Source organism: Larus michahellis, chromosome 3 (assembly GCF_964199755.1).
Source record: "Larus michahellis chromosome 3, bLarMic1.1, whole genome shotgun sequence".
NCBI classification, from domain to species: Eukaryota; Metazoa; Chordata; class Aves; order Charadriiformes; family Laridae; genus Larus; species Larus michahellis.
In genome coordinates this window covers 102370037-102397532 of record NC_133898.1, presented here as the reverse complement: position 1 = coordinate 102397532, position 27496 = coordinate 102370037, and the positions used below count along the sequence as shown (strand labels likewise).

The following is a 27496-nucleotide window of genomic DNA, read 5'->3' as shown; positions in this document are numbered from 1 at the left end:
AAAAATAAAAACAGATGGTAGTATCAGGGAACTGCTAACAATTCCAAATTTTAGCTAGTAACAGGAGTCTGTCAGCAACTGCCTTTCACTTAGACATTATTCATTTGCTAAATTCTTATAATCGGCACATTAGAGGTAGGTTTGGTGAAGCACTTGATGGAAAAAAGGATAGTGGATTTGACCATGAAAGAGGTGGCAATCAGTGTTATGTATCTATGATTGGAAATCTATGCCATAAGCAAATTCTCTAAACGGACTGAATCGTTGGAATTGTTAGTGTCCACTACTCCTTATGCCTTTCTTCCATCCAGGCCAGGAGAATATAAGAAAAAAAATCACATTAACCTGTAAATCTAAAATTAGTATGAATTTTATACAAATTGTTAAATACAATTGATGCTAAAATTCCCTCCTTACTAAAAAGTTCCAAAATAGTTAAAATGAAACATGCTAAACTATTTTTGTTTTAGGATTTAGTGACACTTTATGACGGAAAAATTATTCCCCTGAATAAAAGCACTTACTGGCTTTTCCTGGAAGTTCTGTCTCTCAAGGCTAAGAATGAAACTTCGTCTACTTTGATTGATTCTTAGTCCATGTCCTTTTCTGTACGTGCAAAATCTTGAATTTTTTCTTCAGACTCACTGAGTTACATTTTCTCCATTAATCAGCCCACTGTTTCTGGGCAAAGCATAATAAGGAATCTGTGAAACTCTGCTGTTTCACCAAACCTTGAGATTAGACCACAACATGTAAAGAAAGCACAGCCAAGCAGCCCTTCAGAGTGATATTTGGAATGAAGGGGAAAAGAGGACAGGACCTTGGAAAAGCAAAAGCACCTCAATTCATCAAAGACAGCATCAGAATGCTTTCTGTCTCAGCTATAAATGTTATGCTTTGATGCACGAAAGCTTCTGATAAGGGGAAGTAATTTAACTCCCTGTGAGCAAACAGAAATATCCATTTCTTGGGCTATGAAGAAGGGTATTTGGAGCTGAAGGTACTGCGGTTGCGCAGCACACTCAAAGGTTCCTCCCTTTCCCCTTGCTTGTGTCTGCATATGTCTGTTTAAGTTTCTTTTCATTCTTGTCTTTTAGGACCTAATAAAAGCTAGGTTTTTAAATGAGTTGAAAATCATTTGCACAGAGCTGAACATGTTTGCTGTGGTCTACAGTGGCAAAGGTCTATGAATAGATGCAACCTCTCCTACTTGACACTCCCAAACAAGTTGGACTGGGATTGAGAAATTTAGATCTAAAATTTCCTAAACTACAGATACAAGGGAAGAGGCAGCATTTCAAATCCTTGCCATAATGTGGCCTGCCATGCTGGTCTAGTTTTCTCTGTTTTCTTGGTTGTGGTTGCTTGTTGTTTTTCCAGACCAGGAGGACCCAGTGGCTTGCAACATCTCTAGTGCCTTGACTCTCAGGGATTTAAAGACCCATTTAGAATCACTGAATATCTCAAGTTGGAAGGGACCCATAATCATTGTCAAGTCCAATTCCCTGCTCCTCGCAGATCATATGACTAAAAGCATCATCCAGACGCTCCTTGAATTCCTTTAGATATAAGAGGTGAGATTCATTCTGAGGTCAAGACACGTAATTTTATGTTACGTTGGGAGACCAGATGGCCTCTAGTTGCCTTTCTAGAGGTATGCGGGAGAGGCAGCTTGAGACCAGGGAGACAAGATTCTGACAGACCACTGAATGCTCAAGTTTAGGCAATGGGATCTTTGAGTAGGTGCCCGAGCTCATGCTAATCAGAAGCGATCCAGCTGAAAGAGTCAGGGGAACTGGAGCACCATCCATCCCACAAACCAATACATGCATAACTCTAATGATGAGGTGCTGCATTCAATTGTCTCAACACAGGCATTTAGTGCCATCTGACGTGCCGTGGTGTATCTGAGAGATCTGTGTGAAACTACCAGATAAGAAGGAAGAACTGCAGACTTGTTCTAGACACCCTACGAAGACCATAAAAGTTATCCCAGGGTCTGTGCCATACAATGTCAAGGTTTAAACACCTGGAGACACCCTAAGTTTATGTGTTGTAGGAGCTAAATCTCACTGCAAGATACTTTCCTATTTTCAGGGTTTTTGAAGAACGTGGATTAAATTGATTCTTCTGTGCTCCAGCTTTTGAGTTTCTCAAGAGCAAGTGCCAAAACATCTCTGACTTTTTCTCTAACAGATTTTTACGTGGAGAAAGGATAGTAAGGCTTTCATATACAACTTTGATAGCGTGTCCGAGAGGAAACTGGATAATCTTGAATACCCTAGTTTTGCAAAGGATTCTTAATTGGAAGCACTTCATAGAATATACATGGCAAAGTCAGCCAGTGCAGGAAGCAAGAACTCTCAAATTCACAGCTCCCAGAGAAATACAACAAAAGACACCACTTCAAGTGCTGTAATTTTTGTATATAGGAAGTTCAAGTATGGTTTAATTTAATGCCTTTTTCTTGTTTATTTCTTGTCAAATGCTTCATAGTGTCATGCAGTGTTCACAGAATGGCTTTCCAGGCTCAAATTCCCTTACCAAAGCCAAACTGAACTTTCAAATAAGTAACACGGTTTCTAAACAAGTAAGGACAACAAGTTTATGTCACTGCTGATTACAGACCAAAACCTGAAATTTATTATATAAGAATTCAGGCAACATTTTAAAAAAATCATGAAAAGTAATTTCATTTGATAAACTATGTAAGCAATATGTTTGTATGCTACTAAACAAAATCCTAATCAAACCAGAAGCATTTCTTAAACCTTACAGGGAAATAACTGAAGGTCCTAAAGGATTTTTGTGAAGGAACTGGAAAGTTAGCTTACATCCAATGTGGTTTTCTAAGCTAAACAAAGAGCATTCTTACATTAAACATAGAAAATATCACGTTTAAAATGTGATGCTCACTGATAGCAAACCTGCAACTTCCTAGAGTTAGCAAATGTGGTGTCATATCAATAAAATAATCTTATAGTAGTAAAGGAGGGATTCAGCTCTGCAAACTCAAACATTTGAATTTAGGTCTCTACGTGTAAGATGTGCATATACTCAATGGAGATCAGAGGCTCAATTAATTTACCTAATTAGTTAGACCAACTGATGCCAGGCAGAGGTTTAGTGCCATCTGAAACTCCCTAGGGTATCTCATCTGGCCTCTGACTACTATTCCAGGAGGAACTGTCACATTTGTCAACATCGTATGAGTAACTCAGATACTGCAGGACATCTCAAATTCATATTGGTCTCTATTGGCCACATCAGCCTACCCAAAGTACTGGTCATTTCTGGATATAGTTCTTAAATTTTTATTGTATTGGAACTGAAAGATGCTAAGCAGTGGAGGAGAGCTCTAAATAAAAGTGGCTTTAAATATAGGCAGTAGAAAACTAGAACATTAATGAAAAACAGTCTATCTTCAGGCTAGAAGGTAAAACTGTAGTCTGAAGAAATTAAGACTGGAAGGAAATTAACTATATTTAAACAAAGAACACAATGGAATGCTGCAAAAGTGTCCTATTAAATAAGCCAAATTGGATGACAATTTTTAGATCTCAGATCCACCCCCAGAAGTAGAAAATTTTATTAAACTATTCCACAAGAATTACAGAAATGCCTTTTCCCTTACAAACTATAAAAGTATGTCTTTGCATTAAAGATTGGTTCTGTCCTTGCACTGAAAATTGGTTCTAATTGAATCTAACGTAATAATGAAACTACAGCAGCTCATTTTATGGGGTATCCCTCTACCATCTAGGGATATGATTTCCTAAACTTAAGTGGCTAGTGGTATTTGAAAGCTATAGAGTACTGAGAAATCCACATGAGGGTTGGAGATATGACAGAAGACTTATGCAAGTCCTAAGCTCTTCTGAAGCAGCAGCCGAAGGCCAAATGGCCTACCCAGGCGTATCTAAAGTGACACTACATGCTTACATTTAGCAAACTGAATCCTGCCCATTATGTCTGATGTTCTGTTCAAAGTGCACAGAAGACATACTTTTACTTCAGCAACAAGCAATAGCCATAATGCACCATGGACAATCTTGTTATATCTAATTTTCTACTTTGTATGATTTTGTGCCATGAATAAAATAATGTGGGATATTATTGTTCCTTGAATATAAGATTCTTCATTTTATTATTCAAATATTTCCTCTTATTTTGTTAAGACATAGTAGCTGTGCTCATAGTAGTGTGCTGGGCAGAATGTAAAGTTTAATGCTGTATATTTCTGCTTCTATTTAAATCAAAGCATTATCCCTATAGCAACTGAATATACAGCTTAACAGCATTGCACACTTTCTGGCAGGGTGGTGAAAGCAAGATATAAAAATAGCCCAAAACAACAACAAAAACCTCTGAAGAGATCTCATTTCAGTAGAAAAAATATATAAACTCAAATCCAGTTCCCTCAAGGACTCTGCTCTTGAAAAGAACACCGGTGATTTGAAAACAGAAAGAAGTTCTCTCTGAGAAAATGTGAGACCGTATTGACAGCTACTGTACATTGACAAAAATGATATACATGCTACATCCACACCTCTTTGGCAATATTTCACTTTTAGCGTGAGAAAAAAAGGTGGCCATTACTGGTACATGCATGCTCATATACATAGTCTGTGAAGATCTATCTGTCCTGAAATATGAGGAGAGGAATACATTTCAGTAGTAGTGCACTAAAAATTAAAAACAAACAAACAAACAAAACCCAGAAAAAAACAAATTACAATAACAATCCCTAAACAAATCTGGAATACAAATTATGAAACTATAATGATGAAAAAGAACTTTGCCTCTAATATCAAGCTTCCAATGTAGCTGTGTCACCAGCTGCCACTCTAGCCTGCCACCTGCTTTCCAAATGTTCTCTAGATCTTGCTGCTGGTGGCTCTGTGTACCTTATAGACATGAAGATGACTTAGCGCAGCTGGGGTAAGTTGTGGAAGCAAGGATTTAGTGTGGTGTAGGTGGGCAGATGGGAGCTGCATGCTTCAGCCTACATTCCTGATATATTTTTTTCCTTGAAGTTTTGGTTTTGTATTTTAGTACAGCCTTACTAGCTTTAGAAGCACTAGTTTTGTACAGGTTTTCTTATAGATGAAGATCTGTCTCAGGGGCAGTGAAACCAATTACCATATAATTCTCTCTCCAACACACAGTTAGTAGAATGCTTTTAGCTTGACAGGTATGCAAAAATCTTTTCTTTGTAGCACACAGAAGGACATGTCTTTGTTGTTTTGAAGAAGAATCATACACAGAGGCTCCACAGTGCAAAGCCTGTTTTTTTCTTCTAATCTGTTATGCTGTCTGCAGTGTTTTCAGTCCATGTCTTCAGATGTTTTAAATCAGCACTTTACTCTTTTTTAAAAAATTATGCAAATACATGTAAATAAATGAAGACATGTGGAAGCAGGAGGGGAAGCAAGTATAATTAATCTTGGCAGATACTTTCAAAATCAAAAGTGCTCCTCAGCAAAGGTTTTACAGCTGTGTTATAAAGTGTTTGAAAACAAGATTTATTACAATGGAAGTGTTGGCACACAACAGCAATTTGGAACTACAAATATACTTCCTTCTTGTATTCTTCCTTCTTGCCTTACAGTCTGGAGACTAAGATCCATCTACACTTAGTGATAAGGCATGAAAGACCATAGACTCGTCTTCTGGGCCAGATCTTCTTGCCATCGCTTACTATCCCACAGATCAGCCCTGTGAACAGCTTGTATGATGCATGGACGTAGTTTGAGCAATTTTACCACGGGATCCTTACTAACACACCTTGTTTTGTTTGAAATGGGTTAAGAAGGTCTTACATGAGCAGGCCAGCCAGCAGATATGGAACAGCAAAGGTGAACGAACAGTCCAGAATGGCATGAAGAGTGAACAGGGAAGGTGCATTTGAGAATCAGGAAGGTATCTACAGAAATCACAACTGGAGGCACAGAGAACTGTGTGTATTAGGGAGAGACTGAGCAGGAAAGAAGGATGCACAGGTGCCAGGTAAGGGAGTTCCTAAGGATTTAAACTGGCTCAGAACTTCCTGATGTTGGGCAGTCTGTGGTTTACTCCAGAAAGGGGTTCTTAGATGAAAATACTCATTTCCAGGAAACAGAAGTCATCTATTTTTGCCCCATCAGCCACGTTCAGACATTAAGACAGTCAAGCTCTCCTCTTTGCTATTTGTTAGAACCATAGAATCATAGGGTTGGAAGGGACCTCTGGAGATCATCTAGTCCAACCCCCCTGCCAGAGCAGGATCACCTAGCGCAGGTTACACAGGAACGCATCCAGGTGGGTTTGGAATGTCTCCAGAGTTGGAGACTCCACCACCTCTCTGGGCAGCCTGTTCCAGGGCTCTGCCACCATCAAAGGAAAGAAGTTCCTCCTCATGTTTAGGTGGAACTTCCTATGCCCGAGTTTGTGCCCATTACCTCTTGTCCTGTCCCCGGGCACCACTGAAAAGATCCTGGCCCCATCCTCCTGACACCCACCCTTTTAAGTATTTATAAGCGTTGATAAGGTCCCCCCTCAGCCGTCTTTTTTCCAGACTGAAGAGACCCAAATCCCTCTTTCTTCAAGAGAGGTGATCCAGTCCCCTAATCGTCTTGGTAGCCCTTTGCTGCACCCTCTCCAGCAGTTCCCTGTCCCTCTTGAACCGGGGAGCCCACAACTGCACACAGTACTCCAGGTGCAGCCTCACCAAGGCAGAGTAGAGGGGAAGGATGACCTCCCTCGACCTGCTGGCCACACTCTTCTTGATGCACCCCAGGATGCCATTGGCCTTTTTGGCCATAAGGGCACATTGCTGGCTCATGGTCATCCTGTTGTCCACCAGGACTCCCAGGTCCCTTTCCACTGAGCTGCTCTCCAGCAGGTCAGCCCCCAACCTGTACTGGTGCATGGGGTTATTCCTCCCCAGGTGCAGCACCCTACACTTGCCCTTGTTGAATTTCATAAGGTTCCTCTTTGCCCAGATCTCCAACCTGTTCTCAGAGAACCTTGTTCTCTGCTAGCTAGGCTGCTCACTTAGTTTTTGAAAAATATCATTCTTAAATATGCATTTTGCAGTAATTCTGGATGCCAGTGACTTCAGTGGAGAAGAACCAGTCCATAAAATTTCTTTAAAAAGGTTCCCAGGAAGCATCCTAACATAATTTTAATATTTTAGTTTTGATTTTATTAATGTAAGATTAAAATTCTCTGTGTAACTGAATGAACCCTTCAGCAGTTTTGTTTCTTTCTTTCTAATAAGATGATAAGTTCCTGGAGACTTCTGTTGTCAAGCCACTAAATTACCACAGTTATTAGTCTAGACATCAGTCTATGCCATAGTCTACAAAAAAATATATACTTACTAAACAGTAGAGCCACTTTCTATGCACTTCCCACCATTTCTGCATTTTATTAAACTACATGGGGAATCTTTACATTGTCCAACACTGCGACCAGAATTGGGATGACCTTCTGGAGTCCCTGGTGATTTAAACTCTTGATTCATGCCAGTGCGAACTTGAATATCAAAAATGCAACCTCAAAAGTAGAAAGAAAAAAAATAAATGAAGTTTAAAACAGATAAAGTAAGTCAAAACAAATCAAACAACAGGACAGTGTCAACCCTCAACGAACAGGTTCCACCAGGACGTCTTCAGTGGATGGGCAACCATACCATTTACATGAGTTAAAGGTATGCCGGCTACTTTCTGTTCAGGCATATGAGTGGATGATTCTAAGTTCCTTCATTTAATGAGGTAAACCAATAGAAGTCATTTCTCAAGGAACAGACAGAATACAAACTTAGTGACTAAGGAATGACGAGATGTAATTTTGTGTTTACATACGCATGCTCTTACAGGAATGCATTTATATCAGATAAAAGCAGTCCAAAAAAAATCCAGAAAAAAAGAGAATAGACACCAAGAAGTCTGCTTCCAGAGAAGTTTCTCCAGAGAACACTGACTAATATAATGTAGGCAGAGAACGTGGACTTGAATTTCCTTAAGTTGAAAAGAACACATTCAGGGAAAGACACAGATACCCCCCTTCTTAAGTGAGTGCTTCTGTCCCTGGTTGATACAGATCATGTTGCACATGACCACATTTTAAAGTAGGTGTAGGCTGCTCCTTTAGGCCCATATTCTTGGAAAATAATTCAGAAGTTTAATGTATACTAGTAAGGTAAATACTTCCAGGGCCTGTTACTTAGTCCTGTGGGCAAGCAACCTGGTGTAGTCACAATTATATTACCAAATTTTTATTACCTTCCAGAACATCTGCATCCAGCCTATAGATGGGAAATGGTCCCTAGATTATGTTAAATCCCTAAATACATGAAAGACTTGTTTGGAAAAACTATAGTTGTAACAGACCAAATATTTGTTAGGGACCATTGTAAGAATTTATTTGTAGAGATGATTGAGTGCCAGTGCCTGGATCTATGTCCTGACATTCTTTTAATTTCCTAAGTGTATCCCAAGTGAAAAGAGGAGCTGAAGCTTCAGAGTGAAGCAGAGATGTTGCCTGCTTGCTACCTTCAGGCAGCTCCTGCAAGCCTGTGGGCTTTCTGGGGATTACCTCTTTGGAGAGTCTTTGCTCTTCCTAGTGACTGCACAGGAATCTTAGCCTTATGGGTCTAACTTAATTGATCAGTATTTCTGAATCACATTTCCAGATCCACATGTCTATTTCGGTACTGCAAAGGTGAAGATTATGCCATATATTATATCTATTTGCATCAAACCCTAAGTAACTTTTCAAAATATACATGAACATCCCCGTGATTTAGAGTCATATTTAAAGGTAGCCTTAAGGATTTTTGAAATGTCATCCAGGTCTTTACATAAATATATACAATTTTAAACTAAAAATCAGGTTTTAAACCACTTCCGTTAAACCAGTACAGTAATGTATTTGGAAATGTTCATACTTTTCTAAACCTGGTTTACACAATTTAGCTGAGATATCGTGAATTCCTACGGTGCTTGAAATCACAAGAATAGTAGGTATCCAGTGGTTAATGCCAGAGGCTCTCTGCTTAATATTAAAAGCAGGGAAAAAATATGATATGGAGATTGCAAGTAAGTATCACACTGTTTTTAAAAAAAATCCCTTAATATAAGTTTTTGCATGATTCACTAAAATGCCATAAGAAAAAGACTTGCACCTGAAAGACACAATGAATGCCCAATTGTGATTTTTTTTTAAACACATAATTTGTTTTGAACAAAACATGAGCAATGTTTATAGCAAGATAACTATTTTAACTACTGTTAGAACACTGTTAGTGAAAGCAGCTTTCTTAGACAGGCATTTTCCATATTACACACATTTTGTAGTTCTGTTTATATTGACACATAACTGGTAATTCAAAAGCTCCTATTAAGCAATTTAAAAATAACCTAGTTTGATGATTATTTGCAATCTCCATATTATTGTTTCTTTGCTTTTAACAGTGTTGGTTTTAGGCCACCGTATGCTCAGTAAATCCTAACTAATGTTTCATCTGTTTATCAGTAGCAGATAAAGCATGTTCTGTTCTCCTGAGTCTTGCTGGAGTGCTAAGAGAAAGCAGCCCAGAGCTCTGTGTAAACAATGGAAAGCACAGTGAGTACCCAAGAACTGGTAAGGTCATAATGGAAAAAAATAAACTGGCATTTGTGTTGATGACTGGTTTAACTGTACCAGCAGAACAACTAGGTTAGAAACAGTTCTTGAGCCCTTGTAAACAAAGCTTATAGAAGGTACAAGAGTGTTTTGGCCCAGCTTTATGAGTTCAACTGATTTTTTCATTTATTTTTCTTATTTCTTCTAATTCTTAGTCAGCGGGATGCAGATGAAGCAGAGCAGCAATTTAAGCCTGTTGTAGCAAGCACTGTGCAACCTTCTGCAGAGGGATCAGCTGATGAATGCTCCTTCTTTCTGACCTGAATTCCCTTTGCTCTGCCAGTTCTGGGCCTCTTTTGCTGAGAAACTGCCAACTATTCTGAATAGCGAAGAGCCAAGTTCGCAAGAGGAACTCAAAAGAAGTTTCTGAATTTGTGAGTTAAACTTAGTTTGCTCCTGAAGATCAGTTTGATGCAAGTAATCTGAAATCAGACACAACAAGACAGTGCATTCACAGAGGATATACTACCTTCCTGTTTGTAATCTTTTGTTCAATGATTCCTTAGACCACACTTGAGCTTTCTGTCAATGACTTTTCTTTACTCTCAATTTAATTTATAGCCTTCGCCCCAGCCAAGCAGAGCTCACAAACCACCAACGAGCCACCAACCATGGATTAAGGAAACTTCGGAGATTATAATAAAAAATATGACTTCATTAGTCAGCTTAATTTTTTTTTTTAATATATCCTTATACAAAAATTTTTTTTCAAAAATTTCTCTCTACTCTCCCTTAGCTGCTTGTAAGCTCTTGGTACTAATTTGACTGAAAAAATACACAAAGCAAGCATTTTCAAGATGTACTAAAAATGCAGCAAGAGAACTGTCCAAAATAGATACATAGATAAACTGTGATCTACCTGAATGTAGTACTGAATTTACACATTTCTAAAATTCTAACTGTCCTAAAGCGCTTTGCTTTTTCCCTGTTTTTCTTGACTTGTTGTGCGTAGTGGGGTGTTTGTCTAGAAGGGAAGATGGCCCCCACAATGACTAGCCAGTGCTGCTCTGAGCTGTGACCCAAACACCCAGAAGGCCTGTATGAATCATACCAAACTACAACGCAAGAGGCAACACTGATTAAAAACTACTTCAGAAGTCACCTTCCTTCTGTGATATCTGTGATACAGGAACACAATAAGAAGTAGTCTTTATCCTGGCAAGCTTGCAGTATATTCTAACTTACTATGAACATGAACTTTGACCACAAGGCTATATTTGTCCGTATCTGGAAATCAACTGAGGTCTGGGTTTACTTTATTTTAAAAAGTGACTGCAGTTGCTGGAATTTTATTTACTTGTTTTGCAAAATCATTTATGTGAAGAGGTGGCTCTTTCAGTGTGGAAGAGGTTCTTCAACAGTTCAGCTTTACGATAAGAGCTTCTTTTGCCTTTTTACTCCTCCATTTAATACTATTTGCTGTCAAACAACAGATTGCCTCTATAGGCATACTTCATCCTATTTGTGAACAGGATCACAGGAACAATCAGTTGCTCCTCCCTCTCTGCTCTTCACTTATTTCTAGATGCAAGTCCTGTCTCTTCGTCAATTGCTTCTATGGCTACAGACTGCAACTTGCTGTCACGGTAGCACAGAACACAAAACATCAGAGCTTTCCCTCTTTATTTCTCCCTAACACCAGATTTCTCTCTGCCTGCCTCAGAGATGTGAGGTCTGGAAGTTCACCTGTAACTTCTATCTTTTTCCAAATAATTCTCTGTCCTGTTTTGTGTAGGTGGGTCGTACTGTTGAACTGTGCAGACCTGAACATGAGGCAGCTGGTTTTATATTCCATTTCAGATTGTGCCTAATGGGCAGGCTGAGTCTCTTTGGCCACAAGACTTGCAGCTACCTAAAACCCACACTGACTTTTTAGAGCAGCTGCAGTATGCTGTGCTATGCACCTCTGAAAACTCTCAAAGGTCCCTTAATTACACCATTATAGGAAAATGAAGAAAAGCTGTACACTTACGTAAACTATCCTACCATGTTCCCATTTACAAAAGGCTCCTTTAAGCCCACAAGGAGCTACAAATTCAGATGAAGCTCAAAGTTCAGAGCACCTCAAACTCCAAATGAACTTGGCTGCTTCATCTGAGCTCTACCTTTATCAGTTTCTTCAGCTTCTCACAGGGGCTGAAGGAAGTTTTCTAAATTGCTCAAGGTACCATCAAACATTCTTCAGCCTATCAAAAAATCTTTAGGTGCTGATCCCCAAATGTCCTAAACTTAAAATTCCCAATCTTTTGGTTATTAAATTACAGTTTATTAAAAACATTTATTTTCAGTTTCCTCCTCCCCCATGGAAGTTAATTGAACAACAACTGCTAAAGGCATGCAGGTAAGGGAGGAAATGGTCTGAAACAGTAGCTGTGCCAAGTAAAAATCCTAACCAATTGCACACCGACACTGGGGACAGTCAGTCTGCAGCAGCAAGGCTGTCCTCGGTGTTTCTTGATGCAGTAGTGATTGCTTACAAAAGGAGAGGCACACTCTGGTATTAGAAGCAAAATGGTTTTAATAAATCATGTCTTTAAAAGCAGCCAACAGCAGCTTTCCAAAAGTCTGAGTGGTTTAATCAACTCTGTGCTAGGTAAATTTATCTTGACTGTCACTTCCAGAGTTTTCCTGTGAGGTCCCTATAGCTGCAGATTGGATGAAGTAAAATGGTTCAAAAATGTCTTTTATGTTAGTGGTATTGCAGTCCCCACTCTGGAGAGGGGCTATGGAGATTTATTTCTGATCCTGAGGATGCTGAGAGCTGAAACAGGGGAGGTTTCTGAGATAGAAGAACAAATGAGATGCTGACTACATAAGAAAACGTTGTAGGAAATCGGTCATAGGGAAGCATAGCTTCCTTGAAAGTCAATACGCTGTGGAGAACAGAGACAAGCTGCTGGTGGGAACTGGAGCTGGGAATGAATTAGCAAATATAGAAGACAAAACTGAATGATAGGGACAAAGAGACAACTGTTTATGTGCTACACATTTGGCAAAATTTTAAGGTAGAGACTTCTTTTTAAACAGTAATAAAACCCAATAAATAGTATGGTAACTAACAGTACATGAACTTTGAAATAGTTTTTATTTTTTTGAAGAATATTTGTCCTGCATTTGTAGAAATTTTATGATCATAATACAGTCTCAACATGAGCAATGTGTAAAACTGCCAACAGGTTTGTGGTTAAAGTGAAGCACCAGAGATTCCTCTTGGTCATCCCTAACATTAACACGTCTATAAAAAAAGCCAGAAGTATTTCACACATATTGACACTGATGTTGAAACCTCTTACAGTTGTAACTCAGTAAATCATTTGGGTAAATGATTCTTGACAAGACAATGGGATAGAAGGAACAAACGGACTTAAACCAGGTAGCAGGAACTTCAGTGGGCTGATTGACCAAGAAATGTGGCTGTACCTCATGAAACGTGCTCTGTAGGTGAACTTGACTAATTATAATAGAAAATGACTCCTCTAGAATTTAGGATACCCACATCCACTTGAAGATCCTCACCCACTGAGCCTTGGGTGTAAAATTAAGAGACACTGTATCTTTGAAGTCGAGGACATTTTATACAAATCAGCTTCAAGAGAAGGAATTATGAGCATCAGTAAAAAGCTGATAAGCAATGAATATGTTAATTATGTTAATTTACAATGTATAAATGAATGACTGTTTCAATGCTGTGTGTGCTAGCTTTGCAAAAATACCCCCTAGCACCTATTTCTGTGCAGAACTGCTAATAAAGAGCTAATACCTCGACTCTGTGTGTTATTGGCTTACACACTGGGTAAACAATCCTACGAGTTTTGGGACAACACCACTGTTAAAAACTTGCACAGACATTATGGTTTATGATATGTTGATTTGCAACCTGTTAAGAAGCTATGAAAAGTATAACTATTCCATCCATACTTCCTGAAAAGACGGAGACAGATGAAATGTTAATTCATATGACTTTCTAAGTGAAAATGAGGAAGTTTCTGTGTAAGAAGAAAAAGTAAGGTGATGGCTGGAAGAGCGGCAGCTATATGGCCTTAGTGGAAATGGAGTGCAGTAGTGTATGAAAGTGAATTTTATTGCTATGCTTGCCTTTCATAATATGCCCCCAGTTTGATAATTGAGAACTCAAACTTTGCTCTGCGGTGGCACAATGTTTTAATTTGAAAGGCTTTCCAGTGCTTAAAATAAATTGAAGTTTATCTCACAAATATTGAGCACATTATTTCAATGGAACTAAGGATGCAAATGAAGAAGTGTTATGAACAAATCCTTTGCTTCCTCGCTGATCTGGCAGGAGCTGAATTAAGACTTCTACAGAGCTTCAAATATCAGTTTCAAGGTAGGAATTATTATCTGTTAGAGAAATAGCTGAAATATTCCTAACAGGAATTACTTAGGTCCTGTCTAGAGACCTAGATCGTGATGTCATATCAGAAAGAAGCTTTCAGCACGAAAACTATTACCCAAACCAGCACTGCCAGTGACAATGGTCAGAGATAGCTGGGAGAAGAATCTAAACTACCGCAGAGAAAGGAAGTCCTTTTGGAGTGGTGCTGTAGAACAGGGACAGGTAAGACGAAATGATATCACGGCAGACTTCTATTTTTGACAGAAACAGAAATTATTAAAAATATGTAGCAAAGCCTCCCTCTTTCATCATATTTCTTAGTTATTGTAGTGAAATAATGAAAAAGCCACAGGAATCTCAGCCAAGGAGATCCTAGTTTGTTTCTTTGTAAGACAGAGATTTTAGATCTTTATTTAATAGGCAGCTGAAACAATCTAATGCATGTTTTAAAAGGAAATGAAAACAGTATAACCTTTACCTTGAAAACCGTTCTTAAATCTGGATCCCTTTGGTAGCAGTTCTGGAGTATACTCACGATAGCCTCCTAAATAAAACTGACTGAAGACATTGAGTCCAACCAGTCTCCCAGGAGAAGTGACGGTTTTATTCTTCTGATCATCCACCTTCCAATGAAACATTTATATTTGTTACAACAAAGGAATCTATCTTATTTAGGAACTCCTAATGAGAACAGGTCTCCAAACTTAACAGGGAAACACAAAAGTAATTTTTAAACTTTCCATATAGAATGTGAAAAAAAAGAACACTTTCATATAAAAGCTATCCTTCTAAAGGAAATAACATCTTACCTGCAGCCAGCCTTTTTGGAGATATCTGCCAAGATGGATGACATGAATATCGAGTGTCAGATCAAGCAGTTTACTAATGATTGTTGCTGTGCCAGAACCTAGATTGTAGCTATATACTACTCTGCCATTACGGAGGCCTAACTCCAAGAAATCATCTCCATTCAGACCTGAAAAGACAAAAATAGAATAACTACTTATTCCAGGATTTAGTGAATACTGATGCCTAAAATAATCTCCAAATCCACTGAAAATATATCAGTTCAGGAAAATTTTAGCCACGAAGGTTTTAAGTTTTGTACATATTTTTAATATTCTCTGTTTAACTTGTAATATTATTTCCAGTATTCTTGTGGATTTAAAATAGAAACTGCAGATTTTGAACATATTTGTAGGCTTTTTGAAGGAAGATCTTTTTCACACTAGAGTAGGTTAGTGACATCCACAAAACCTGTTGAGCCTAGCGGACTTAGCAATCGTTGCTACTCCCTCCACCTGCTACATGAATAAATTCTCAACTTTCTCCAAAATCTTAAAAAAAGGAAATTGAATTTCCAATGTGGGACTAGCCCATGACTTAATTCTATTCTAGTATGCTTTCAGCTTTCGTGGTAGGTACTTCAGCAGCCTCAAAACTTGAGGGCACCTGCTGCTTTGAGGTAAGGGGAGCAACAGTGATATGGGCCTGAGTAAGCTCTAGCAGCTTCTCTCAAGCTCAGTCCTTTGACCCAAGGGAGCCTGGAGACTTTATTGCAGCTGCCCCTGATTAGGGCGGCTCCAGAGTATCTGTTACTGAATTTTCTCTGGTCAGAACAACCACATGCTTTAATTCTCTGAAGTCTCATTAAACTTTCAGGTTCGAACTCATTCATTTGCAAATTTGCAGTAAATAATTTAATTTCTTTCCATTTAGGACTATATGCTATAAGTGTGGTCTGCGCTTTTCAGGTGCTATAGTATAAAATCTCCTTTGAAAGATTTTCGGTCTGACATAAAGCCTATGAGTAAGAATTCAATTCCCAAACCCATTCTTGGTCATCCACATAAATGTATTTTTACACTGGTATCTTTGAAGAGAATTCATTTCCTCTTCTCATGTAGGCAAAAGTGGAACCACCACTACTAAGAGAAAACACGATCATCTTGTTTCTTTTTACAAACCCCACCCTTTCTTTTGTACATACTCTTAGTAGAGTAAAAGAAATGGGATACAAACAATGGGAAGAGTGTTCTCAGTCTTGGACTGGGATGTCCTGAATTGAAATTCAAAGCCATTAATTTCTTTTTGCAGATCTCCTGTAAATTCAAGCAATTCAGTGATCAATTTCATGCCTGTAAACTGTGTTTTATTTGATATTTTCTTCTGTTTTCATAAGGCTATTTCATTTTGCATTTGTTTTATGGAAGTTCTCTTCCTGTTTGTTCTTGCGGTGTCATATGGTGGCCCTCATTTCAAATGTGTGTTTTGACGCTCCTGCCCCAACTGCATGGGGAATTTGCTTCATTTGCAAAAGATAAAGTGGGCTTTTCCCCACAAGAAGCAATGATACGTGTATCTCATCCTCCCACTGAAGCTCTGCAGGCTCCTGTTTCATGGCCAAAACTGCCATATTCCCTCATGCTTTAAATGAACACGCTGCACTAAAAATGCAGGGAGGGGGAACAGTACTCTGCTTTTTCAACACCGAAGCTTGATTTTTCTATACAGTAACTACTTTGATGCAACATGAATATAGATATATAAAGAAAAGTTTATTCCAAAGAATTTGAATACACAGCCTCTGTAGAAAATGTGCAGTTACATTCAGCTGAATAGAACACAAACACTGTTCATTTTTATGACAGTGATTTGTTCATGACTGAATGAAACCCCATTGCCTTCAGTTACACTGGCACATTACCAGTGAAGGACTTCCAAACTGAAAATAGCGATTTTTAAAAATTATTACCAAAGTTTCTATTTTCAGCAGTGTCCACAATGTACTTAACGTGATTTGGCCTGCAAAACTAGGGGAGGCACATTAAAGACAAAGTGTTGTTTAAAATGCCGTCTGAATTTTTAAAATACTTTCTTGGCAGTGAAGTACATAAAAGAAATGCAACAGTGTCAGCATTCTCCAAAATGGACCTGATGGTGAAGATAATGTTAATTAATAGCCTGCATAAATGAGACAGCTTTTCCTGTTTGGTTGGTTTTGATTCTTTTGTCTTACTCCTTGTCCATACCAAGAATAGAAAGGAAACCAGACTCTTGAGTAGGCTTCAAAGAAATAAGTTCATCTTAAATTCACATTCTTTTTATTGACTTCTGATCCACTTATTTAGGGATTCAAAAACAGTTGATTAGTTTTTCTTACACTAGTGTAACTGCAAACAGAATCAGATCCCAAATGTTTTAACATTTTACACTTTAAAGGTTGTAAGTTAAGTGACTTAGCTATCTTAGCTATGAAAACCAATGGTGGCTATTTTGTAGAGTATACACAAATAAATTAATTTCGTTGAGGGAAAATTTCCCGCTTTTTCTGCTCTTGTATCTGTTATTAGCACTAGAGTACTTGTTACTGAAGTTTCTCTGGTCAGAACAGCTTTATTTCTCCGAAGTTTCCTTAAACGTTCAGTTTAGAACTAAATTCTTTGAAAGTAGGAAGTAAATAATTTCTTTACATTTAAGACTACATATGCTATCATTATTAGAAATCCTTCAAAAGAAAGGGTTTTTCTGGGGGGAGGAACAAGCACAGTACCTTTTTATTGCAGGAGGGCAGCAAACGAAACTTGGAATTATCTGTTTTAAACTATTTTTTACTGTCTTATATTTAAACCCTGCAGCTGTTGAAAAAGCACACTTTTATACATACCAGTTTTAAGTGTCCTGTAACACAGGACTACAGTAAACATCCTTCAAAAATAATTTGCACTGAGAGCAAATGTTTGATAGGTATAAATAATCTCATGTTTGAGTTGCAAAACGCACACTCACCAGCACTTTCCTCTTTTTTGATGTGTGCTCTTTGAAACCACCAGTGTTTCAGAGCTTTTAATTTTGAAGATATTTGTATTCATTGTTTTTCTGTTTCATGAAAAGAATTTATTTCTAGTCAAGTGAATAATACAGGTTTTCTCTTTTCAGACTTCTTTTTTTTTCTGTCTGATAATGATACATCCATATTTATACATATACATATTTACCTTCTCTTATCAGTGAAGAACTATATTTGCAAGTTTTTGGAAAGGATAGATTTGTTTATTCCAGTTTGAAAGCAACGGTAGTTAGCATGTTTTCAGCCTGAATTGATCTAAAAGTTGAAAAATCTTATTTTGGAAACAGGAGGCAAAAGCTGTCACGCTATTGCAGTGCTACTATCTAAATATTCACAGGTGGATTTGCTTTTGCTTTTACATGATTACTCCCACTTATCAAATAAGTACCAAAAAACTATTTACATAAGCTTAATATATGTTAAGGCCCAACTTCACTCCGGACTCCTCTTCCCCCCTAACACCAAGCAGTGCGTGGAGGTGGGGGTCCATGGTCAGTACACAGTGGTTTCTCTCTGCTGCTCCTTCCTCCTCACACCTTGCTCTGCTCTGGACTCTCCAGGGGCTGCAGTTACTTCAGGGAACATCCATCTGCTCTGGCATGGGGTTCTCCATGGGCTGCAGCGTTGGTAACCTGCTCCTCTGTGGAGGTGGCATTGATAGAGCAGCTGGTGACACAGTAGCCTTGAACAGCACAAAACACCGGGGTGGAAAGCCCCTCAGGCCTTCCTGGTACCCAGTGAAAAAGAACATATGGTTCCCTCCTTACTGGAATAATGTAGCTAAGTTTGAAATGCTTTGTAAGCGGATACGTTAGACATCTGCTAGGTTTAGTTGGATAAAAGGAAGTCTTGAGACATTGTATCCTTGAGTAGACTAGATAGGGAGAGATGCTAGAATAAGCTAGTTTTGTGAGAACAGGAGTTGCAAACTAAGCCAAAAGACGAACTCAGTATGCGCAAAGATCGAGTTGACTAGCTGACACGGTGAGGAAGACTATTGATGACCACCAGAGCACCCTGGAAGACCACCAATGGACGTGGATGCGCATACGTCAAGGACATTTACATATATTAACGAGTTCTAGGTAATAATATGAATATGTTAATCATTTCTGGGAAATGCAATTAATACGTATATTCTGATTGCTTATAACCTTTGTAGTTGTGCAACTCGGTGCGGACACTAGGTGGAGTGATCCCCTGTGCGCCCAGCGCTGCAATAAAGAATGCTTGCTTTCTAACACTCCAAAATTGAGTTTTAGAGAGTCCTTAATCCCAGGTTTACGGTATCAGCATAAAGCTCCTCCGTTGCTTCCTTGTCCTCCTTTTCCTCCTCCTCTTCCTCTGATCTTGTGTTCCTGCTGCTGTTTCTCACTCTTTTTGTTCCCTCCTCCTCCCTCTGTGGCGTTTTCTCCCCTTTCTTAAATATATCTCCCCTGCACCCTGTACACATACAGACAGTGGCAACTTTTGTCCTGTCCTGTGGGAACAGGAGATGTTTTTCAACTATTCCAGCCCAAGCCAGGGGTCAGCCATAGCCCTGAGATTTCAAGAAGAGGATGTGTCCACTGCCATCAGGAGAAATCGAGAGTAACGTTAGTCTGGCTGCTCTGAGAGGTTTGGTTTTAAGTGAGATGCCAGAACAAGGGTGACTTCTGATTTTTAAGCTTTGTGGGGGTAAGATGAAGAAGATATTCTACATCTCTGCGTTAGACAACATTTGGTAGTACCTCACATGAGGTTAGCGATGGCATCGGCGTCCGTGGTTTAGGCAGAGGTGATGGTGGAGGGGAATCGGGCAGAGTACTGCAAGAGAATGCTAACACGAGAAATGGGATGAAAGGGAGAAAGGGGAAAATGTAAAAGGAATATTGAAAATACTTCTTGACGGCAAGATCACAGGCTGCAAAAAACCTCACGCTGCTCACGGTGAGAGCATTATTGCTTGGTACTCGGTAAAAGTAAATTGTGAGAACAACAGCATCTCCTCTTGGTAAAATAAGCAAAGTTCACTTGGCAAGAAATACTGCTTTCTGGTAATTAAAACAGGGGTTACTCAGTCTCCCCAACCATGTAAACTAAGCAGAAAATAAATAAAACTGCTACATGACGATTTACCAGGTGCCTCGTTGTTTCTTATCCTTGCCGGCAGCTGGTGCTCTGCTGCCCACCCATCATTCAACATGGGGCTGCAGAAATGCGTTACTACCATATGGCAGCGTTCACAAAAGAAATTATATGCAAAATAATAAAAAGCCAGGTTTCTGCCTGGCAACTACATAATAACCGCAGAATGCTAGTATTCTGGTTAATAAAAGTGACACCAGTAAGAATTTTTTTTCACTCAGTTCAGCTAAATATGGTTGCAAGACTTACACTTCACAATGACTTTGATATTACAAGGTTCACCCTGCAGGGAGGCCTTTTTCAGAGAAACTGTAGTGCAATATATCTTTCTTTTTTAAGCAATTTTTTTTATTGCCTTTTGATTATTGTAGTTTGATTATTGAGAAAAAAAATCAGGTTATTTTGCACCATTGGTGCTCTACATTTGATATTTGTATTTTTTCCATCCTGAGTAAACAGTGGACAAATTTGTATTATTTTTGCTTGGTTACATTTCCTACAGTTTCTGTACTGAGATTTTGAAATTCAGTTCCCAAGGTTGCAGAAATGTGTCTGAATGTGGTGGTTCATTCTTGTCATTGAAAAGAATGGTCTAACGATTAGTTTGTGTTTGTATTACAAAAGAGCTTCGTATTACTGTTATTAAAAATTAATGATGGGGACACTGGCTTCTGAAAGCTGCTTTCGAATGACTAGATGGAAATGTTTCAGGTTATGTCAACTCCATGCAGTATTTCCACATGGCTACCCAAAAAAGGAAAGACAATATTTCCTTCATCCACAACAATAAATAATTAGTAAGTGAAAGGAAAAACTGCCTGGGAGTGAATGGTGACTGTTGTGGGAGTAAAATGTGGCATGAGGGATGTTAGACCTGGATGCAGTTAAAATAGTGTTGAATATAGTTCAGTTAGCAGGATCAGCCAGGCCTGACCATATTTTGCTGAAGTTTGGAAAAAAACTTAGCAAAGTCTGATTCACACACAGACAGAGGCGGAGCAAAGTTTTGAGTTTAAATACACTCACAGTGGTTTAATACTTATTTGTGTTAGGCTAATTTGGGTAATCAATTCGATAAATTAAGTAAATCGATTTGTGGTTGGTTATCCATATGCTGTACCAGGGTCTCATGGCACACTGAAGTACAGTTGATAGCTGAGTTGCACTAGCTAAATTTGACAGGATCTTTGTAAAGGAAAAGTAACAGGCTTAGTTATATCACAGATATGTAAACTGCTAAGCCGTTCTAAGCTAACATGTTTTAATTTGCATTGCGATAGACTAACAGTTTGACTCTTGGAAGTCTACCACAGAGAGAAAGGGGAAGAAGCCCCAGAGGATACAGGAACTTAAGTAAAGAAGTTTAATAGAAAACAAGACCTAAGAAAATATCAAATGTATTAACATAGCAAATGGAGGATACCCTGTGTCCTATTGATGTGATGTATTGCAATTGTTTTGTGCAATATATATGTAACTGCATAACGCTTCCCAAAAAACTGATTTTTAATGATGTAGTTTGGGACTCAGTATCTTAAAACTTCTAATAATAATTTCTTCACCCTTTCATCTTCCTGATGTATTACTTTTCTGAAACTGTTCAGCATAAGCGTAGGGTTCCCACAAGTCATGGACCATATCTGCCAAACTCAAGTGATGTTTTGGATGTGATAAAACATCTACTGTGGCAACAGAAACTTATATTTACGTACCTAAATCGCTCTCCTACTGGGATGGGTTTAGACCTAAAGACACATCACCAAACCTCCCTCCTAGGCTTCAACAATCCCATAGCACAGCTCCAAACCCAACAGTTAGCTCGTGCTCCAATTGCAGAAACAATTAAGGTAAAAATAATAAGTTTCCTATGATCTACTAACTACGAAGTAGCTTCTACCCTGACTGCTTTAAGTCTGCATTAATGTTTCATTAAATTTTTCTTGACTTTTCTCAATATTATGGGTCTTGTGTAGACAGTAATGTTAAGATGGACAGAACACAAGTAGTATTACTATTTTACCCCATTTCAATGCTGAGGCCATGCCCGCCTGCCACAGCGGGGTGCTGTGAAAAGATACTTAAAGTATTGCTGAATTTATATAACCTGCTTCTCAGCTGTGTTAATCAGTCCAAGTTGAATACTTGTCTATACAGACTGTAGCACAACTTATTCATAGCCGACTTGGGTTAACTTCCATTGAGTGATCTCAGGCATTAGGGTCTCTTATTTTACGTGAGTAACAAAGCGTTCAATTCTGGTTGTGACAGGGTTGGATTTCAGTGTTGAGAGTCCTGTGGGCCGTGGAAGTGCCGCCATTGTGACAACAGCAGCAATTCATGGCTGCTCCTGCAGCAGGTTGTTTGAGGACACAGGAAGAAGAAATGGCAGGGTGGCTGTGGCATGTTGGATGGATGGATTGATTTTCTAATGAAAAGAAGATTTCAGGCAGCATCTCTCAAAACTGGGCACCAACTAAATGTAATCAATAATGAAATTTATGTTTATGACCGAAAAGAGAACCTTAATCTTCTGGCTTCCATTTATTTTGTTCAGAAATACGCTAACTCAAGTGTCAGATTACCTGTTGACTTTAACTACTGGAAGCAGTTATACTTCTCCTTAATGAAAAGAAACGTTTATACAACCTGATTGTTTACTGTGTGTTTATAAAACAAGAAAGTATTGACGAGATTAATTTCCTCCTAATGAAATTATATCCTAAAAAAAATCAAGAAAAAGCCATGTGTATTTTTATCCTGTTTGTTTAATGAATATTTGAAAGCCTGTAAGGATAGGTAATAAAAATAAAGCTTACCTTGGCCCTTCTGTCCAGTGAAAAAAATCAGGTTATCTTGTAAAGCTGAGTGGTGGTTTGCCAACTGAAATTTCAAGCGGAATTCATAGTAGAAGGTGATATTTGGAATTGTAGAATAAGCTAGGAATGAAGTATAGCCAAAGACATCTGTGCCACTGAAACTCGGTTGACTAATATTAACAGCTGTATGAAAAAAAAATAATTCAGTGTTAGGGCAAATTCTTTAACATATGTATTTGCAAGTTCTATTTTAGAACTTAATTTTATTTTATTTTAGAGCCCATTTTAGAACTTAATGACTAATACTAATAAATTAATATGTTGTAATATTTTATACACATGCAGATATAGTTTGGCTTTCCTCTGAGTGTAATCTCTTTATTTTTCAACTTTTGAAAATAGGCTTATTTTAGAAATGAATTATTGGCAACTACTGCCATCTCCTGGATTCTAGATAACATAGGTACAAATAGAAGTACACTGGAATAAGTACACTCAAAACTCAGACAGACAGAAGAAAACATACAAAGAAATTATCCTGTTAAAAGAAATGCTATCTCTGACATGCACCTAAGCGAAAGTGAGTACAAGGATGTGCTGAAGAGGTTAAGGAATAATAAGTCTTCACAGACAGAGAATTAATAAAAAGAAACATCATAAAGGGAAGAATTTGCAGCACGGTGAATAGGACCTACATGGATTATATTGTTCACATCATTTACTCCATCATTTGAACTGTCTGAATATTTAGGAATTGAGTATCTAAAAATGTATAATTTACTGTACTGATGAATGATTTAACCTTTTTTTACTGTCATTTAGGTTCAGTTTAATGAAAATTTCCTTTATGTTGGGCACTGACCAAGCAAAGCATGTAGCTTTTTCTAAAATACCTTTGCCAACAATAAGCTCCTGCTTCCTCCAAAGCTGTGAAGGCTACAAGTTCATTCAAACACCTACTGGTTTTGTGACACAGAAGTTTATAATTTATGCTGAAAAAAACTGTGGGATTAAAAAAGCAAATAAAAAGCAAATAAACTCAAGTCTGTACATATATCTGTACCAGTAAACAATCAACAGAGCACTGGTACTAAGCACCCACACGGTCCCAAAGACTGCTTGCTGGAGCCGAGTAGTCAGGCTGCAGTAGTCAATACTCGTAGTTGATGCACAGAGATAACACAGTGCTCATATTGATGATGTGGTTGAGTATAAAACAGGAGAGAGACGACGAATAGCTGAGTAAAGCTTAATCCTGAAAGACTGGGTATGGGGCTAGATTTAAAAGATTCAAGCAGTTATCTCCAACCAACTTGAGCACCAAATGTGACTGGATCCAGCTTTACTAAGGCAGTAGGAGGGATTGGGGGAGGAAGGAATTTGTAGCCGCACCATGTACAAACCAGAGTGGGAAGTGCCAGTAAAGAATTATAATCTTCCCCAAGTAAATCTATGTTAGCCTAAGTACATTTAAGCATCTGGCCCTAAATACTTACAGCATGGGAGAAACAATCACACATAATTGTGGAAATGATATCGCCATCTCTAGTCTGTGGAATCTGTTTCTAAATTTGCAGCCTGGGAAACCTGCCATACTGGCGCTGAAGTGGCAGACGTTGCCTTAGTATCTGCATCTGACAAAAGGTGCAGGTGTCGGCTCCGACAAACCTTTTCTAGCACAGATTCGGAGTCTGCAGCAATACAGAGTGCACCGTCCCATTTATTAAACACTACTTCACACATGTGGCACGTTATGCCTTGTTCTGTGATCTTAAATGGGAGCCAGGAAATTTCCATACAACACAGTGATTTTGTCCTAATTAGAAGAAAAACTGGCAATGAGTTTGTTCTCAACCTAGTCTGACTGAACGTAACCGCAAGTCCCAGACATTTGTGGGTCATGTGCTGCACTGGAGGAAAAACACAGCTCTCCCATATTTAAATTTGTTGTTGTCTGCAGTCCACTAGTATTCCCTCAAATTACCTAGACATGCGTGAGGGAGGCTCATGTTCTGCATTTTTTGCTTCTGAGGAAGCTATGACAGACAGGCAGCTCCTTTAATGAGAAGTATCCTTCCTTCCTTCCTTCCTTTTTATAAAACTTGTTTCGTCCTTTCTATTTATTTAATAAAACACAAAATATTTAGGAGCCAAGACTATTTTAAAATAAAGGAGGCTTTTGTGTTTTTTGTCTTTTCTTGCTTTCCTTTGTAATGGGAAAGGCAAATTCTATCATGTACCACTATGGAGCCAGGTAATTTGGTTTGCTGACAGAGATCACTGAAGAATCCATTCTTGACAAGTTATTCCCAGCAGGGTAAAACACTTAATTACCAGGATGAAGTATGCCATTGTCTCAGCAGTTTCCTTGGAGCATTCTAACTGGGGAGTTATTTTTTTGCCTTTCTACTTGCTCCTTTCAGCATTCCCTATAAAGATAGTTGAACATCAACAAAGGAATGTCCTGCAAAGTGTTCTATAGCAGCTGGACCTGGACAGCAGAAGGATGCTATTCCCACTGACCAGGTACTGCACAACATACATAAAATTGTTATATATATATATATACACATATATATATACATATTCTTAGATTATTACTATATACTAGTTTCAATTTCACTGCAGTTTTGACACATCTTAGAACAAAAGGCTCAAACATCTCAATTCATACTTACAACTAAAACCATATCTCATTTAATCAAGAATAGTTTGGCCCATGAGCTGGGAGGCAGCAAATTCGGGGCTACTGAGACAAGAATCACTTTTCTGTGTGCGTTTCCTCATGTAACAAAGTGATAGGTAGATTTACCAGGTAGAGGTTTTGTTGGAGTCACGACAAAACTGTGTTGATAATAGAACTGCACCTATTTAAGGTTATTTAAAAAAATAGTTTATCTTTAAATAACTTTACCTAAAATTAGGGGCTTGTGGATAGTCTTTTAGGAAGGCAGAGGCGGGAACTGGCCTTAGTAAATGAAACATGTGATCCAAAATTTAGTTTGGTAAGTTTGCTGTCATAGGAAGTTGCTATTATTTGACTCCAGAGACTAGTATCACCATTTATACATGGCCTGTGGTACTACATATGGCCTGGGCTCCTCACAATACTGAAAAGGTTGGCTATTCTGTCTTAAATTGTGGTTTCACCTATTGTTTCCTCCTGCTTTTAGGATAAAGTCTAAGAAAATAGGCTTGAGAGAAAAATTACCAGGCCAAATTGACGATGAAGTTTTATAGCAATAAATTAACAGAAAATGCTACAGAAAGACAAGGACTTCTATTAAAAATGTTAAAACCAGTAAATATAGACGTCAATACTCAGTGTCTGCAGACAGGTGGTGTATGCTGCATTTGGTCAACTGTCAGATGTCAAAATCTTGACACTCAAGCAGGCTTAAAATGCTTCTTAGAGACACCTCAGTGACAGTCCAAGTTCAAAACACCTTAGACAGAAGTGGCATGTTTTGAAGAATATTGTGCGAAGTCCTGAAGAAGGTGTATCAGCAAATGTCAACGTGACATGTTACTTAAGGGTTCCTGAAGGCAGGATAGATATTTCTAAGCGCACGCTGAATGAATGCCCTACATCTATATCTTTAACGTGCAAGCACACTGAACGCACATTTGTATGAAGGCAAGAAGATGGAAGCTCTATCTTCCACCCAAAACATGACAAATATTCTGGTTTGGAACTTTTCGTACACTGCAATTTTTCCTATAGTTTACCAGAACCAGGTACAAGAATTGCACTTTACTTTTAAGATCTCCATATGGGGAAAGCTTACATATAATCAATCATACATTCTGCACTCTCACAAAAAAAATCTGATATGTAATATTTTTTTTGTTATATTGTAATACAAAAACATTTTCTTTCACATTGGTGTTTAATAATTGTTAGACTTTTTTTTTCATTTCACAGTATTGCTTACCAATTTTTCCCTATATTTATATACTATAGGAAAGAGACATATCTAGGCTGTAAGCCTCCTGCTCATTAAAAGCAATCTGCATGTGTACACAATGGGCGGCAGTCGTCTGACCAAATGAGGGCACCTGTGATATAGATGTCTGCATTACAGCTGACCACCTATGGTTGCTGCACTTTATGTCAGTGGAAAAATAACCTGATAAAATAATCCTGCAACTACTTCTCATTCTACATGTTCTTTGTCTCTGGTCCTCATTGCCACGAAAGCTAAATGACTTAGAAATTCTGACCTCATTCTCCATGAAATCAAGGAAAGACTTTTTTTCTGATTTTAAAGAATGGGAACCATAGGGCACTCAGAAAGTAAATTATTTGCACAAAGTTGTGCACAAAGTCTGGAATGTATTGAAGAATTGAGTAGAGATTTCTGAACTACAGATTAGATCACAGTCACTAAACATTCTTTGCAAATTGACCTTTTGATTTCTTATCCCCGGGTACCTGAGCACGTCCCCTTTCAAAACATCTGAAGAGAAGCAATTTTCATGAACGATGTCCATCTTTGACTACTTGAGCATCTTCTCTCAGCTCTTTATGGTCTTTTCATCCAGTTTTAACTGTGCATTTTGCTGGGGCCGTGAAGTGCATTCAATAACATGTACAGCATTATAAGGGTTTAAGACATCCCTGCCGTGCAATATGTTCCAGATGCGGTAACAGACAATACCAGCCAACAGTTTCTGGGA

The 27496-nt window shown here is 38.4% G+C and overlaps 1 protein-coding gene across 1 annotated transcript in view; it reads right to left on the bottom strand.

The window, feature by feature from the left end:
* The window catches only part of EYS (eyes shut homolog), an 875293-nt gene that overhangs the window by 32372 nt on the left and 815425 nt on the right, over positions 1 to 27496 (bottom strand). Inside the window, exons 42-45 of the mRNA XM_074581469.1 lie at positions 22817 to 22999; positions 14833 to 14999; positions 14502 to 14646; positions 7365 to 7539 (exon numbers count right to left, since the gene is read on the bottom strand). Coding sequence (XP_074437570.1) covers positions 7365 to 7539; positions 14502 to 14646; positions 14833 to 14999; positions 22817 to 22999 — 670 coding nt within the window. The remainder of the gene's footprint in view (positions 1 to 7364; positions 7540 to 14501; positions 14647 to 14832; positions 15000 to 22816; positions 23000 to 27496) is intronic.